The following is a 17,338-nucleotide window of genomic DNA, read 5'->3' on the forward strand; positions in this document are numbered from 1 at the left end:
ATATAAAACAGCACAATAAATACTATATATATAAAAGATAAAATCTATTTAAAATCTATATATATTTAAAAATATTTACATAAAAGTGACAAGGATGACTTGATCAGGATTGGTGAGCTAATCAAACTTTAGAGACTTGCTCAATAGTTTTCTTAATTGCACAAATGCCGAGAGCCAGGAAAGAATCGCAGCACTCCCATTGCAAAAGCTGAAACTTTTAATCCATTAAAATCCTAAGAACATTCAATATAAAACCACGTGTGAAATATTCAAAGGAAAAAAGATAATCTGGTTAGAAACTTCCCCAGGATAAGATTATCACAATTACTGATTGAAAGAAACTCATTCATCTGTGTTTGTTTGCAATATTTGGGAGCATTTCATCTTATAGAAAACACAACAGTTGTCTTGGTTTTAGAGTTAGGATGGCTACAGAAAAGTTTTTAAGGTGTAAATGTAAAGCTTCACTGGGCAGGAGACTAAACGTTTTGGCCTAATTCCATTTCCTATTGTTTGTTCGTTTACATTCCCATGTGTAATTACTTTCATGACATTTATAAATGTGTAAAGTTGCCTCCAAGAACCATGTTTCATACCGTTTTACAAGCTTTCGACTGACTTTGTCATTTCTCCGTTTCTTTCTTTACGCATCATTTTTTTCTTGTTTTTTTCTGATTTTTCTTTTTTGCAGCAAACATTCCCTAAATAAACAAGTTGACATATTTGCAAAATTAGGTTGGTAGGAAAAAAAGTGGAGGCTTTCAATAGACTGCAGGTATACAGATCTGTTAATAGGAAGGTGCAGTTTAAAACATTAAACTCTGTTGACCTTTTTGACATATGTGGCCTCCTTAAGGCCATTATGCTTTTAAAAAACAACACGTCCACCTACCGTTTGTCAATATATTTATATTTCTTCTAATAAAATTGCTCTTCTGCACATGTTTTTCTTTTTGCAAGTAAAGCAAATGGAAAGCTATGATTTGGACTTTTCCCACTAGTGTGTGAGTGTGTGTGTTTTAAAGCAGTGGCATATTTTGATTTCCTCTCCCATATTACTCATCATCAGCACTGCGGTCGTCCAAATTCCACTGGTGAGTGTGACCTGGCCCTGTTGTCACCCTTCGGCCTGTAATAATAGGAAAGACAGAATCAGTTTTCCACACTCCCCTCACCTTTCTTCAAAATAGATGTGTTCCTGTTTGGCACTTTCCCTCCCAGCTCTACCTGGTTTATTTTTTCTTTTTGTTCTTTTTTTTTTAAAGTTTGTGGTTTGTTGTAAAAACATTTATTTAATGTCTTAAATTTTGTCATTTGTTGCTCTGTTAAGGAAAATTGGTGGATCTATCCGGTCAGCTCAGTAAAACAAACACAGATCCTTTAACTACAGTATGTTCACCCTGGCCTCAGCAATGCATGTTCAAGCAGCCACTTCCAATGAAAAGTCTACGTAAATGTGCGTGTATGTTTGTTCCGGGCTCAAAACTTTCACGTTCTAACGTAGCTACGCAGGCTTTTATGACTATTTTCGGGTTGTTAGTACAAAATGTGTGACCATTGTGAGTTAAACTGAAACAAACTTTGACCAATCAGGGATTCTGATTTGGTAGTGACTCACGCATATTGTCTCATTTATTGCCTAGAAGTGCCAACCATATGAAAATTGACAATGGAGCGTCTTCCAACTGTACGTGGCAGACATGCGCTAGTAAACCGTAGAAAAAGAAGAACAACATGGGTCACATTTTTGGTGTATCTTCAGCTTTATATCTCTTAGCACAAATAACATAAAACTATTAAACACACCATCATTTCACTCAAAATGGCAATATCCCCACATTTTCTGAAACAGAAAATTTTATTGAACAAGAAATGCAGACGTACGTCTAAAAAAAATTGAATAATGTGAAAAATATTCCAACTTTAGTAACTTTTGTCAATAAATTATTGAAATGATATACTGGTGTTTTAAAATAGACATATCAGATCAATCAAAAACAAATATTATCAGCACAGATGTTGGGTTTCTGAAGAATGTATTAGTCTTCATTCATATACTATTTGCAAGGTTAAGTCTCCATTTGCATAAATTACTGCATCTCTGTACCACAGAGAGGAGGTTAAGTACTAAGATTAAGCAGCTCTATAAAGCATTTTTTTATCTTAAAATAGGACATTTTGTATCATAAATAATGTTTAAGGTTTTTAATTTACAAAAGCGCTATCTCAATTCTGTCTACGTTGCAAGCTGATGCTTGCTCTAAGAGAAAAAAAAATCACATCCTATTTTGTAACTTTTCTAATACTGCTGATAGGAACTCGCAATTTCTTTTGCAACACTGCATGTTAATTCCCAGAGGAATTTTAAAGTCCTCTTTCTTTTAAATGACCCTGTTGAGACCTTGTTTCCTGTCAGTTAGATGCTTGTCACAGTCAGTAAGCATCCTCTTTTTGCTGCTAGAGCTTATTTGCATAGTCAGACTTTTGTGTATTTTCCATCTTTCTCTTCTCTTTTTAAAATCTATATGTACATACATTATGTTTTTTTTGCGTTTTATTGTCATCAATTAATAAATGCCCTGCATGGTTGCATATTGGTGTAGTGGTTAGCACTTTCACCTCAAAGCAAGGATTCGGTTCAAATTCTGGAAGGAACTTTTTGGCATGGAGTTTGCATCTTCTCCCTATCCGTGTGTGGCTTTTCTCTGGGCACTCCAAAAACATGCTTCATAGGTTAAAAGGTGACTCGAAAAAATGTCCCTTTACCAGTGATTGTGCAGCCCTGCAACAAAAAGGAATCACATCCCAGGTGAATCCCCGCCTTTGCCTGACGATAGCTAAGATAGGCTCCAGCAACCCTATGACCCCAAAAAGGATGAAGTGGGTTTGAAGGATGGATGGATGTTCTGTCTTAATGTGCAGCAACTTTGTGACATTTTACAGTTTTTCTACGAATAAAAAATGCTGATTTTGCATTTTTTTTCCCATTCCTTAAAATTACATAGTATTAAAAAAACTTTGCCTCATATTATTCTGGCATGTGCAGGTTTCCAAGTTGTCATTTATTTCAGCTGGCCAAGAAAGATTTTGTTATTAGATTTAAGACCACCAGATGGCGACAGAGGCAGAGTTTTGTAAAACGTGGGGACAGTTTCTTAAACTGCCTGCCCCACCCCCCCTTTTTTTACTTCTTTTACTGAGATGATTTTTCATTTGTTTGAAATGTTTGAAAACGTACAACTTTTTTAAATGTATGTGGCACTGCTTTAAACAGGCATTCCTGCGTCTGAAATGTCTCTGTGAAATGTAAGCACAGATCTCCTTTTGTCCAGATGAAGCTGTAATTAATGCAATGCTTGGCCTCAAACGCACACGTTGTCTGCTGGTGGGCTGTGCTGCGCTGCAGTGCGTGTGGGTGGTCTAAGCCAAGCGGAGGAGAGAAGGATTAACACCAAGGCTGCCCGGAGGAAAAGAAAAAGGAAGGATGAAGAGAAAATGGGAGATGGAGAAGAGATAAACATCTGCACACCAGATGTGCTGTTCAGCATCCAGAGGTGGTTTATGAAACAGAGAAGGCATTGAAAAAGACTCTTGTTAGAGGGATCTCTGCTTTACGAGTGAACCGACCTGCAGCCTTCCTCTCTTCCTCACTCAGAGTTTTCTGCTTGCTCTGTCTGTCATCTGCTTGTATTTACATTACAAAAACCTCGAACATCCACTTGCCCTGTTTTCATCTCTTGCTCTGTTCCTGGAGGAACCTGCCATGATGCAACTTCGATTGCTGATCACCAGCTGTCAAAACACGCTCAGAGACTGATTTTGTTCCACTGCAGAGAAACACAAGAGTCTTTTTAGTCCTCTCGAGCAATAATGACATTTGGAACTTTTAAACCTGCTTTCCTTTTTGAACGTTTTTACATTAAAGGGCCAAAAACCCTAAATTTCTTTTGATCTATTTTAAAAATAGGTCTTTTAATAATGATTATGCCGTTTTTAGCCAGAATTAATAAAAAAACTGTTATTTTCCAGGACATAGTTTCTGCAGATTGGCAGTTGTTCTTTAGAACTTTGCCTCTGCCATCTGGGTGGGACCACCGCCTGCCCCCTTCCATTCCCCATCTTTTTCAAACAGCATTTTTTCGTCTGTTGATGATTCACAGTGGTTTGAATAAAGAGATGCTCAGAAATTACATTTTGAGCTTAATATTGTTTATACATATCCTTCATCCTCAGAAAAATGTCACAAAAACGTTTAAAAAAGTGATTTTCATTGGGGTGGATCTTTAAATCAGCATGACAGATAAAAAGGAGAGGGAATAATCCATTTTCATCTTTTTGAAAGCCAAATTTTATATTTTTCATTTTTATGCTTTATATTTTACGCAAAAAAACCCTAATACATCATATAAGAAGTGTACAGCATGTATCCATGTGTATAGCGACATAAAAGGCATTCTATTCTATTCTAATGATATGTGACCAAAAAAATTATAAACCATAGAATTTTACATTTGATTTGATTTTTGATTTGAAATGGTTTATTTCAAGCAATTAAGTAGAAATAATACACAAAAGCAATATAATCATCAGTTATACATTCATACAGTAACTAATCAAACTTAGGATAAGTAGACATATTAATAAATATTGCTTGAAAGGGAGTGGAAGGAAGCGAACTTATATAATCATTATACTATAACCGTTATACTATAACCATTTTATTACATGGTTTATCAATATCCGGTTCCTAGCTTTTATCAGACAGAATTAAGAATCATAAAGTATCAATAAAGCACATGACAAAGATGAATTACTTAATTATTATGCAAAAATAACTATTTCAGAAATCAATATGGCAAATGCAGATCAGTCATCTAAAATATATGCAGATTTTGTTACTTATAAAAGTCATTCATATGATTAAAACATAATACTACATCCGTAAAATAGACATAACACTGTTTCAGGAATTTTCATAGCAAAATTTCATCAAGTATCAAAAGTTAAAAAACATGTGCAAAATTATGTTACATTAGGAAAGATATTTGAATCAATTTATCAATTTTTGGAGCAAGTGAAGTAATATCAATGTCGATCAATTTAACCATTTTAAATAAGTGATTAATCATTAGTTTTACTTTTTAAGAATAAATGCGTGTACTGGATCATCCATAAAGTACACTAGAGTTCAAATATTGTTCTTTCAATTTAACAGTTTATATAACTTTTTTATAAACCTCCTTGAAGCCTGAATTTATTTTCAGCTATGATTAAATATCACTAATGTTTTTGTTTTCAAGTAGATGCTAAAGTAAGGTCATTTTGGAGCAGAAAGGTTTTGATGTGTTGGTGCATCAAAAAGTGTAAAGGAGTTACATTTTAGACTATTTTCTCTGTTTTTTTTGTGTTTAATCTTCCTTTTTTAAATATTGGTTTACAGTATTCTATACAGCCTTCACTTTGTATTGCCTTTAAAACCAATTTCTTTCCATTTACCTTTTCACTTTTTTGTGTTCATGGAGCGCTCTAAATGTCTTACTTCTTTCCTGATTGGTTCAGCATGTGTACGCAGGTCTGTGTGTGGTTTACAGCTGTTTGCAAAAGTGAACAATGGCTGAGCCCTCTCTGAAGCGCTTTAAACTCTGGATAAAAGCTTGGGCCAAATTAATAAATTTTAACTGGATAAACTTGCAGCTCGTACACTCCATGACATAAACGTACCCTCTTAAATGACAGAAAAGCAATGCTTGTTTGGCTACAGGACTCCAATTAAAGCAGACGATCATGTTTTCATACAACCTCTTGTTCTCAGAGGCTCGGCTGACCTCACTTTCATACTCCATCAAGACACAATAAACAAGCAAGCATGGGAAAACAAATGCCAGGGTTCATGTCTGCTCCGTCAGTGGCGAGGCTTTTTACCTGGAGCTAGTAAAATTTATTTTGGTAGATAATTGGCTGCAGTTAGGTTGTAGCCCACTTGTTGCTGTAATAGCTGTTTGTTTTTTCATAGTGGTGCGGTGGAATTTACTCTCCTGATTATGTCAAAAGGCAATAAACTTTTGAAAATGCTGGGCATGGATTGCTTTAAAAGCCTTGAATTTAGTGAGGAGTGTGAGGCCAGTGTTGGCTTTTTTTTTTAGCCAGTCTTTCTGACACAAAGAAAACGAGGACAACTCGCTAAAAAAGTCTCTTTCTGACAGCTAACCGTTACAGAAAGGAACAGAAAACATGTTTGCATGGCATTTCATCATACAGCAAAATAAAAGCAATGTTCTTATAATTTTTATTACTTTTAACCTATATGTAGTGGTATACAAATAAAATGTATTATTATTATCTATTATTATAACCATATGTATCACATTTGATATGTACATTTCTGAGATCCCTAACTTTCTAGAAAGTTCTAAACTTTCCTTAGAAACTCATTGGATATAACTTGGTTCGTGGTTTCTGCCTTGTAGTTCATCATCATTCCACTAGGAGCAGTAGAAAGTCTTTTCCTGCTCATTTCAAAATGGCTGCCTCCGTGAAATCTCCAAAACACTTTTGGCGAGAAAAGTTCAGCAAATTTTCAAAACTTTATTGTAAGAACAATTCAACTATTGGTGTTCTTTTTTTGTAAATGACTACATGCTGTATTGAAAAAAATGTAAAATTTGTTAATAATTAATTCTTTATATGGAAGTTACATCGTGTTTAAAATTTTAAGATCAAATTTAAGACAGAAGGTAAAAAGTGCTTTTATCTGAACGATCATGTCAATACTTTTGCATCTTAAACTAACATAGTTGTGACCAAAACTTACCAAATCACCCAATGTTTTGATATTGATTCTATTTATACCTCCTAAAAAAAATTAATTGCTTTTTTTACGGTACATTGCATCAAAAGGTATCTTAATTCCAGAAAATTTCTAATTTTCTAATTTTGATGTGGTGGCTTTACAGCAGGGGTGTCAAACTAATTTTCACTAAGGGCACACCAGCATAATGGTTGTCCTCAAAGGGCCAGATATAATTTATACATGAAACTAAATGTAATGAAAAATAAATGTAACTACTCCTTAATGCTAAATAACTCATTATTTATTTATTATAACGTTTTAAAGGGACAATAACAGTTGCATAGAAAACATATGTTTGCTTGTTACTCTAGCATAAATACTTTTAAATTTTGTTCGCTTATTGAAACCCACGTTCAAACTGTCCAAGTGAATAAAGAAAATAATATAAAACTGAGCTAGAAATAACATGTTACACGTGTAACATTTGACAAAAAAAGGCTGCACAGAGCCTTGCATCCAGCTGATGGTTTATGACAACAATTTCTCTGCATACACACATAAAACCTGCAAACTTTGAATAATTACAACAGCAGCTACACATAATATGTTATCAACTAAAGTCAAATTTTACTTATATGCTCTCGCGGGCCACATAAAATAACAAAGGCGGGCCACATTTGGCCCCCGGGCCTTGAGTTTGACACATGTGCTTTACAGGGTTAAAAAATGTTCTAAATGTATTTTTTGGTAAAGTTGTACTCTTGGAACAATTGTCTATTTTCTTTTCCTTTGACATTAAGATGTCACATCTTCATCAATTTGACCTGGTACGTGAAACAAACCATTGCTGCTATAGAAGCATTTACTGTATACGACAATTGGACCAAGTGGGTGTGACATTGTGAAAAATGGCGTACTTTGGGCTCCAATGAAACAATTCAATGCAGTCTCCATTTTTTTGTGATATGGACATTGCCATGTCGGAGCCAGACATCGACAGTAAGCAGTGATTGGTCCAAGTTGGTTTGAGTCATCATTTCTATGTCAACCACTCTCGCCAATCAGTAGTGAGCTTGTTGGTAGTCCACGCCCCTGCCACATGAAGGCGGGCTCTTGGGAAACTGTCAATTAAAAAAAATTATCAGAGCAAAAATGTTTTTTCTGACATATAGAATTACTAGGATAATTGGGATTTTGGCTTCTTGGAAGAAGCGGGTACTTCCTGGAGGGGGGTAGAGTCACTCAGTCCAGTTCTCATACACAGTCAAAGTGTAGAAGACAACTTCCTCATCCCCCGCAGCTTTTCCTGCCTTTATTTCTCCTCTCTCTGTCACAGTCAACAACTCTCACCTGTGCCAGGCACAGAAAAAGGCCTGCAGGTTTGGGTGCTTTAGACCAAAAAAGTCCTCAAAATTCAACACAAACTATTACCGTACATGTTTGTAAAAGATCTAATTGAGGTTGTGTTTTCAGGCTGAGAGGAAAGAGATTAATAAAGACACAAACTTTAATCTAAAACAAAAAGTTGCTGCATAAGCAGGAAGTCCAAAAAAGAACTGAACAAACTGACAGAAAACAAAGACGAAGCTGACAAAGAGGAAGCAATGAGGAGCTGGCACCAACAGAGGAAGCTGGATAGCATTATACAGACTCTGGGAGGTGAATCTAAAGCATGTGTGGCAATTAGTAACTGAAACTGTGAAAAGGAAGAGCAGAAAGCAAAAAAAAAAAAAACAGCTTTAAAATTATACACGACATGAAACCAAATCATGGAATCCAAAGACTCTAAGAGAAGATTGGAGGACATTTCTTTCCCATAATTTTAGATGGGTTGGTAAATTGTGTTTTTGGACCGATTCATAAAGATTCAGACATTATCCACAACTAAAAACAGTTCAAAGACTGTCAAATTTAGCCGTTACAGTCTCACATTCTGTGTCATCCCATCCTCCATCTATCCATCCTCCCCTCAGATTTGGATTTGTGTGTCCCCAAACAAATCTGGCCTCCACATGTAAATGCATTTTGCACTTTGTTCACTTATGAAAGGCATTACATGTGTGTGCTGCTCTCCACTTTCATATTCTCACTGTTTTTGAAGTGCAACCCCTGCTTTGTGTGGTTCCTGAGACTGTTCCACTTGTTTGTCTGAAACTTTGGAGGATTACAGTTCAAAGAGGCTGCTCTGAGCTTACACAGACGACTATGGCAGGACCCCCTCCTCCTCCTCCTCCCCACCACCACCACTATGTGTGCTACAAGTTGTGAATAACAGGGAATTGTGTTGCAGATTAATTTCAGATGCAGGTTCACTGTGTTTTTCAGACATTTTTACAGTAATTTATTTTATTTTTTATTTTATTGCAATTCACATTAAACTGCACAGAATTGAGATGTGCATGCAAACATAATTCATTGAGAGGTGAAAAACAAAATTTGATTAATAAATCAAACATTTGCATGTTATTTTGATTATTTTAATCTGATTTATTTTCTTTTTTCAAGTTGAAACGACTACAAGTTTTTGTTTGGCACAGCTTTGGCACAGCTTTGCACTTTTACCACCACTTTATCTCAGCAAAATATATTTAATTTGATTCATTTTTCCTCTAAGTGTGTCTGTTAAACCTTTAGACTTACCTCCAAATCCATGTCAGTACAGAGTGTTTAGAAAAATGATCATACGTGATACAACATGCACACCTGCAAACAGTTTGCTTTATGCAGTGAGGCAAAACGGGGCTGCTTTTCCTGTGTTGAAAAGATTATTTTAGTCTTTACCAGGAAAAAAATAAAGTGTGAATGCCATAAAAATGCCTCAGATACTGTATGACCATTTTTATCAGACTATTGTCTCGTAAGAGGTCCAAATTCAAAATCCCTCCCTGCAGGGCTGCTGTTCTTTCTAATCAGAAACAGCAAGCTGACAGCTGACCGACCAAGAGCGATGAGTGTTTAGGTTTCCATAGGAGCTCTTGATTCATCATAAACAAACAGCAACATGATGTACGTTCACTGCAACAGCAAACAAACACAGCTACAAGATGAGATCAAAAGCTCAAGTTTGAAAAAATATTCAAAAAAAAGAAAAAGGAGCGAGCAGCGAGGGTGAAGGCGAGGGTGTTTTATGGAGGGCAGAAAATCGAGCAGGGTGGTCCTCTGCTACACACCCAAGTGGGAGGTTTTCATCGCAGAAGCAGAAAACACACAAGAGTTTTTTTCACTGTAATCTCTCCACGCTAGAACTAGATGAAGTGTGCAGTAATGAGCGGTACAAATGATTATTACAAAGAGTGAACTATTCTTTTAAACGTATTCTAAGCATTAATTAGGAAAACCGTCTGAGCCTCCAATTTAAAACCATTTTACTTGTTAAGAAATGTGAATATTTTTACTAAAATGGAAGCCAAACACATCCACAAAATGTGATGTTGGTTCAAAACAAAACAAAGCAGAACAGAGAGTAATCCATTCTGATGGTATGGAGACATTTTTATGTGATCCAAACAAGTATTTTTCCATTTTTTCAGTTGCTGCAAAGCAATATCTTTTCATCTTGAATCTTTTAAGCACAACAGCAAAAAAAGGTTTAATGCAAAAGTCTCCACCTAAAATATCTGGTTGTTGTTTCAATAATGATTTTAAATGCTTTAAATGATTTAAAATGTTAATATATTTTTGTCAAGTTGACATTATCTGATAAAAAGTGCTAGTTACAAACGTTTTAATCCTTTTTCTTGGTTTAGCTCATTTTCCTCCATGGTAAATTAGTGATGATTTTCTGAGGTTTACACATTGCTGGAGTTTTTCCTACGTTTATTTAAGTACTGTGATGCCATTTCGGGTACACTGCAAACTGTTTACAAAGATTTAAAACTTTGTTTTTCAGACATTTAAAATATTTTACTAGGTTTTAAGTTAATTATCTTTGCTCCACACCTTTCCTAGCTCTTCTCAAATCAGCATAGTTGAGATTTGTTGTCTCATTAAGAGATAGAATCTAGAAATAAGTAAAGTGTTTAAAAAAAGAATGCAAATCCTTTTGCTCCATCTTGACAAAAGAAAAACTTGATTTAGGACTTAATAACTCAAATTGCATTTTTGGTTCAGATACTGTAAAAGGATGTTATTTCAAAGTTCAATTAATGTTGTCAAGTTAAACTGACATCTATTGTCATGATTTTGTAAACCAAAATTATATTTATGTTGTAGGAATATGTGCTAGTTTTAGATTTTATGAGGATTTATTAAGATGGACCAACTTGTATTAAGATCATATTCTCATTTTGTTCACATTTTGATCCAAAACGAGTCATTTTCTTATTACACTATTTTTTTTATCACTATAATTATAATGATTTTTTATCAATATTATCAAAAATTAATTACCAGTAGGTACACGAAAACCCCAACCATGCTTTAGAAGTAGCAACAAAAAATATTATTGGCCTAATGAATTTCCATTTGAAGTCATTCTATCAGCTTTTTTTAGTTTATTTTTCCCCTTCTGAACGCTACGGTGGAACATCTTATTTCTAGATTTTGATATAAGATTTCTTGTTAAGTAAAAAGGATTTGCTGCATGGATGGATTATTTTACTTATTTCTAGTGATTTTCCTCTTAATATTAGTGTTTTTTTTTCTGTTTTTCGGCTGCCCTTTCTTGCTATGTACATCCCCTATTTTCTGTGACTTTTTATTTCTGCAAGCCAGATAAGTATTGCAATTTAAATAAAGTGAGTCACAGTATTTGCTCATAACTGTAGTTGTTAGCTAATGTTTAGTTTAGAGTTAGTGTGCGTAAAAGTTAAAAATGGTGATGTAACCCTTGTGCTATCCTAGGCACTTTAACATTGGGAGTTGGGTCATCTAGACCCACTAGACAGTGCGCTGAACTTTTTTTCTTCAATGATTTGTGATCTTCACTGGTGTCCATGGATTACATGAAATCTTTCCACCTTTATCCACCTTTGTCATGGTAGGAAGAACACGTAAAAGTAAGGGTGGGGTCATCTAAAATAGCACAAGGGTTAAGGCAGCATTTAAAAAGCTGCACTTGCCTTTGACCTCTTCTTTCTCAAATTCACTACTTCTTTCTACGCAGCTGTTTTTGCTTTTTTAAATTCTCTTTTTGCTTTTGCTGAGTCAAGTCCTACTTCTCTGTCAGAGGTCTAAAAATACAATTGTAAAAAGTGGGTTTGGTTGTGCACAAAACTTGAATAAGAATAAAACCCGAGCTCATTAGTTACTTTCACAGGAGCCCCCTCCCCATCAGATCCCTGGCTTGGGTCTCCCACACCTGTCAAATTCACTTTTCGCCCCTAAAAAGCGAGTGGAAGCAGGCCAGCAAGGAAAAGACGTTTGGAAGAAGGATTGGTTTGGCAGTCGGGGAACAACTTGTCTTAATAAAATGCTGCAGAGGAACAAACAACATGACAAAAAACCTGTAGAGGAGCTTTTTAAACAAGGTTTTAACCTCTTATGTTGAATATGAATGCACTCACGATCAAAGCTGGCATTAATGAAGCCTAAGGGTCCTCTTTTCCTTTACTCCTGTTTATAAAGTGTTTTTTTTTTTCTATTTCTATGCATAAGTCCACCAAGAACAACATAACAAGGGTGATGCGCTCCGTGTTTTAATGAATTCACTCCGATCTTGACCTGCTATGAAAACAGTGTGTTTGGTGTTTTTAACATGTGGCATTTTTCTCATGATGGAGGACATTTGTTAAGTAAATTAAGCTCAAAATTGCGTTTCTGAGTATTTCTTTGTTCAAATTGTTGTGAATCGGGAGCAGACAAAAAAAATGTTATTTGAAAAAGATTATGAGTGTGACGTACAACTTACTACGGCAAGCTCCCTGCTCCGCTCCATTCTGATGCATCCACTTGCAGATCCATGTACGTGTTTCTTTTCCTGGCATCTGGATAAAATTTGTAGTTGTAAAGATCCATTTTTACTTTTTTTTTTGTTGCACTGCTAATATAGGTTGAGGCTGTGACATGCTGTAAGCTAGGGAGAGAGTGTTTGTACATGGATGGATGACTGGAAGGGGCGGTGGGCTTACTCTGCGCCACTAGTCCCGCCCACAACCAAGGCTGATTTTTAATGAACTAATACTAGTCTCCAGAAACCATCTACTTGAAAAAGACAAGGGTTGGTTTAATTTTGCCAAAAGATTGGGTAATTATAAAGAAAAGTTTTAAAACAGATCAAAAGCTGATTGGAGTGGGACTTTAACACAACTCTGATGCTGAGTCTTAGCATCAAAGATAGTATTGTAAGTGAGGGTCTAAAAAACAGACTCCACTGTTTGACCTGAGCTCAAAACAACTTACCTCTGCTTGCAAAGTCAGATTTTCAAGCCTCTGCTTTGTTACCTAAAGACAGAAATACAATTCTAAAAATATATCAAGCTGTGAGGTTGTTTCCACAGTTTCATCACGGGAAAGAAAAGATTTCTTTAAATTTCTGTGAACTTTAAAAATCTCGAGGACAAAAAACAAGACAGGGATTTCGAAATTGAATGATTTTTGTCCACTTGTTGGAGATTTTGCACCACGATTGTCTTAAAGTAAGAATTTCTAAATCTACGATCTAAATTGACAAAAGTAGAATCAAAAAGGAGAAACAATATGGTTCCATAAGATTTAAGAGGTTTACTGCAATAGCTTTGATCGGCTGATCAACACCAGACAGTGAGAAAAGCACAAGTTTGTTCAGTTTTCTCCGCTGGAAATTTCAGGTATTTATTAACACAAAAGCTTGAAAAAAAAAGACATGAGCAATGATCCAAAAGAAGCAGCTGTTGCAACACTTTATCGTACAAAAATAACAAATTTTAATAAGATGAGAATCTCGGCCAGTTTGCTCCAAAGCCAATTTGTAAAATAATTCCAAAACTATAAAGAGAGAAGACAGAGCTCGCGAATTGCATCTTAGATCCTCAATGGGAATATTTAAAACAAAGTTTATGAACTAAAACGTTTAAAACCCCTTTATATGATGGTTTATTTCAAACAGCAGTGATGCAAATGCCTCTATTGTCACAGAAGACAAGGAAGCAGAGGTTTGCAGAGCTGCATGTGAACAAGCCACAGTGCCTCTGGACCTCCGTCATGTGGACAGATTAGCTTAAAACGGGACTTGTTTTCTAAATTTCCTCTTACCAACTGACAAGCATGATTGGTCATGATGTGGGCTTGTTTGGCAGTACTTGGAACCAGAAACGTACCAGAATATTTTAGCAGCAAATGTGAGACAGTCTGTCCAACAGCTACAGCTTAGTCATGCAAGACACTGATCCAAGGCACAGCAGCAAATTTAGCGCAGAGCAGATCGAAAAGGAAAATAAGGTTTTGGAGTTTTCCTGCAGTGGTTCAAGGACACATGGGGAGAGCAAAAAACACTTCAGAGAACGGTGTTGAAGAAAGAATGTGCAATGATGTGTGAGACTAATAAACTCCATCAGGAAATCATAACTTCATATTTTTGCAGCACAAGATTCATATGGAAATTATCATTTAAAAAGGAAAATTATCTCATCAAATTGTCAAAACAGTTGTTACAAGATTTCCTCTTGTCAGAGAAGTTTTTTTTCACAGATTTTGCTCAAATATCCATTTGTTGTCAAAGGGATATTGCAAAGCAATACTTTACCAACATAAAAGGTTGTTTTTTTTAGGAGTATGCATAAAATAATGTTAAAGAAAGCTGAAAAAGAGCATGCTGGGAAAACAATCTTCCCTAAGAACAACCACCTTATAAATCCAGAAAGAGATTGCTGCACTTATTTAAAAACTCGATTAATCTGGAAGAAGTGTACATAAAACTTAAAAACATGATCTAAAGTAGACACTGGTCTTTTGGGGTGTTTGCCTTAAACTGAAGCCTCTGCTGCAACATTTGTATGGTAATGCAGACATGCACTCTTCCTCATCTGCTTTATATAGTGAAGATCATTCAAAGCTTGTTATACATTTTTTACCTGGCTTTTATTGTGTCCTCCCATGAGACCCCCGTGCATCACCTCTCCTTTAAATCAGTATCCATCTCTTTCTTTAGAAAAAAAGAAAAAAACAAAATGAGAAATCTGACTGAATCGTAAAAAAGTTTGAACCTGAGATGATCAAATTTGCATGTTTGATTAATGCTGCAGTCTGCGGAGCAAAAAGAACGTCTGCTTTCATCTGTTTGTTTTTTATTCCATCAGGCACTTTTTCAAACAAAATAAAGAGGATTTGAAGTATTAAACACTTTAAGCAAATCTGTTTTATTTTAAATTCTTTGCATCTCCATAAAAAAGTTTTATGCATTTTAGGAAGTTTTTCTAAACCACTTTAAGATGCAAATCTTAATAGATTTTAATGAAACTATATTTTCTTTTTTTTCCCCAATTCTAACCTTTTTTTTAACTTTGTATTAAGTGTTTGCACATTTATTAAATTCGTTTTTAAAATTGAAAGAAAGATTAAAATCTTTGAAGCAATCAACAAGAAGTAAATGAAAACATTTCATTCGTAAATTCAAATTTCATTGACACTAAAATGGTATTATTATTAAACAAATTCCAACTGAAAATATATTATACAAACATGATCAAAAAAACTTTTAAAACGTTCACTTTTTGCTTTTTTGCTCTTTTCTCCAATATAAAATCAACCATTTTAGATGAGATTAGATGAAATGTTCGTAATCCCAGCAGGTAGAAGAGGAAAGTATGACAGGGGGGTGCTGGGCATCACGCTGGGCAGCGCGGCAGAGGGCAGGAACGGGGAGTTTGGAGCAAAAGGCGGCACGGACACGCAGCGTCCCGAGTCCAGATGTTCAAACATGAGCAGCGACGGAGAATTCCCGGAGAAGAGAGAGGAGAGCGCTGGAATGATGCTGCTCACGACTGGGATGCTGGGGCCCACCTGGGACCCCGGGCCAGCTGCTGCATCCCGCCTGAAGTCTGGCCTGCCGAGACAGGAAGCAAACGCGTTCGCTCCTGGAGGAGAGGCTGGCGCCAGCCTGCGCTCCTGCGCCCACTGCTCCTTCAGCGCTCCCAAACTGAACTGATGCCTCTTGAAGCGTTTCCTCCTGCGGAGAAAGCTCCCATTTTCGAACATGTCGGCGGACATTGGATCCAGGGTCCAGTAATTCCCTTTTCCAGGATTCCCGGGCTCCCGGGGCATTTTGATGAAGCAGTCGTTTAAGGACAGGTTGTGACGGATGGAGTTTTGCCACGCGGGAAACCTCTCCTGGTAATACACAAAGCGCTGGCTGATAAACTCACAAATCTCACCTAGGGTGAGTTTCTTCTTTGGGCTCTGGAGGATTGCCATGGTAATCAGAGCGATGTATGAGTAAGGAGGCTTGGAAGCGCCTCTCCTGCCCGGAGCGTCCTGCGCGCGGACTCCTGGAGAGGTTGCGCGCCGCTCCGCGTCTGCGCGAGTCTCTTCTCTGCCATCTCCCCGGCAGTCCGTCGCAGCTTCCGCGTCGACGTCGGTCTCATCCATGGGTCTACGGTCCAGGGTCATGGTCCTGAGAGCAGCAGGGCCCCAGCAGGTGATCTGAGCGCCTGTCTGAATGACTGACCGCCCCCCGCCCCCCTGATTCCTCCTTCATTCACAAAAATCTGTCTGCACGTTGAAGTTTTTAAGCCTCCCCCTAACAGGCGTCCTCCTCTTCCTCTTCTCTGATGCGCACTGCATCTTCATCAAGAGGAAAACTAGCCTTCATAGTTGAAAAATGATCATAAAAAACAGAGACTGATCCAGATAATGAGGTCAACTGAGCCTCAAATGCATGTTTTATACTAAACTGAACTCCTAACGTCATCGATTTTGCTTAAATCGAGTTCAATTTTTAACAAGTGGTTTAAACTATTTAACAAAGTAACTTCAATAAAAAGAAACTTCCTTTTAAACATAAGTGAAACTGCTTGACTAGACTCTTTTAATAGCTCTTATAGGAGATGTGTGGCAATATTTAACATTTTTGGAAGGCTGCTAGAAAAATAAGTGTCGAATTCCTTCCTCAAACAGTCAAAAGAACAATTAATAGCAAAAAAGGTTTTTGTTAATAAAAAACACTTTTTATGTAAAGCATGTGCACAGCAGGTGAGTTTGGAAGGTTTAGGCAGGTACATCTCATAAAACTGATTTCTTTTTCTTTTTTGATTTTTTTTTTTTTTTTACGTCTTTGGCGTTTCTGCCAGCATTCCTCCTCGCTCCATGGTTTGGCACACAGTGAAAGAGGTCACTCTTAAGAAGACGTAATCCATTTCCAAATAATAGGTGCACTGTATCAATCTGCGGAGGGCCACCCACCTGGTCTGTGGTGCAAGGCGTGCCAAGGAAACTGTGGGAAGTCTTAAAACAGACCCCCCCCCCCTTTCCTCCTCTTATTGAATCCATGAAACTATTATTTTTAAGTAATTGTTCATAGATTTATGGCAGCAGTTGGTTAATTAAAGATCCTGAACACAAACGTAAAGATTTTTCTTTTTTATTGAATTTTGCAAACCACAACTAACTAGAAATCTTAAATATACATTCTTGTTT

The 17,338-nt window shown here is 36.5% G+C and overlaps 1 protein-coding gene across 1 annotated transcript; it reads right to left on the reverse strand.

The window, feature by feature from the left end:
• Positions 1 to 13,435: 13,435 nt before the first annotated feature.
• Positions 13,436 to 17,214, reverse strand: LOC101160044 (forkhead box protein D1-like). Its single transcript, XM_023955700.1, has one exon. The coding sequence runs from the start codon at positions 16,310 to 16,312 to the stop codon at positions 15,458 to 15,460; it is 855 nt and encodes a 284-aa protein (XP_023811468.1). The 5' UTR covers positions 16,313 to 17,214; the 3' UTR covers positions 13,436 to 15,457.
• Positions 17,215 to 17,338: the final 124 nt, after the last annotated feature.

The sequence above is a fragment of the Oryzias latipes genome, chromosome 1 (genome assembly GCF_002234675.1).
Source record: "Oryzias latipes chromosome 1, ASM223467v1".
In the NCBI taxonomy this organism is placed as follows: domain Eukaryota; kingdom Metazoa; phylum Chordata; class Actinopteri; order Beloniformes; family Adrianichthyidae; genus Oryzias; species Oryzias latipes.

What these genes read in the sequence shown, in the direction of transcription:
- LOC101160044 (XM_023955700.1), bottom strand. Translation starts at nt 16,312, where the DNA reads ATGACCCTGGACCGTAGACCCATGGATGAGACCGACGTCGACGCGGAA.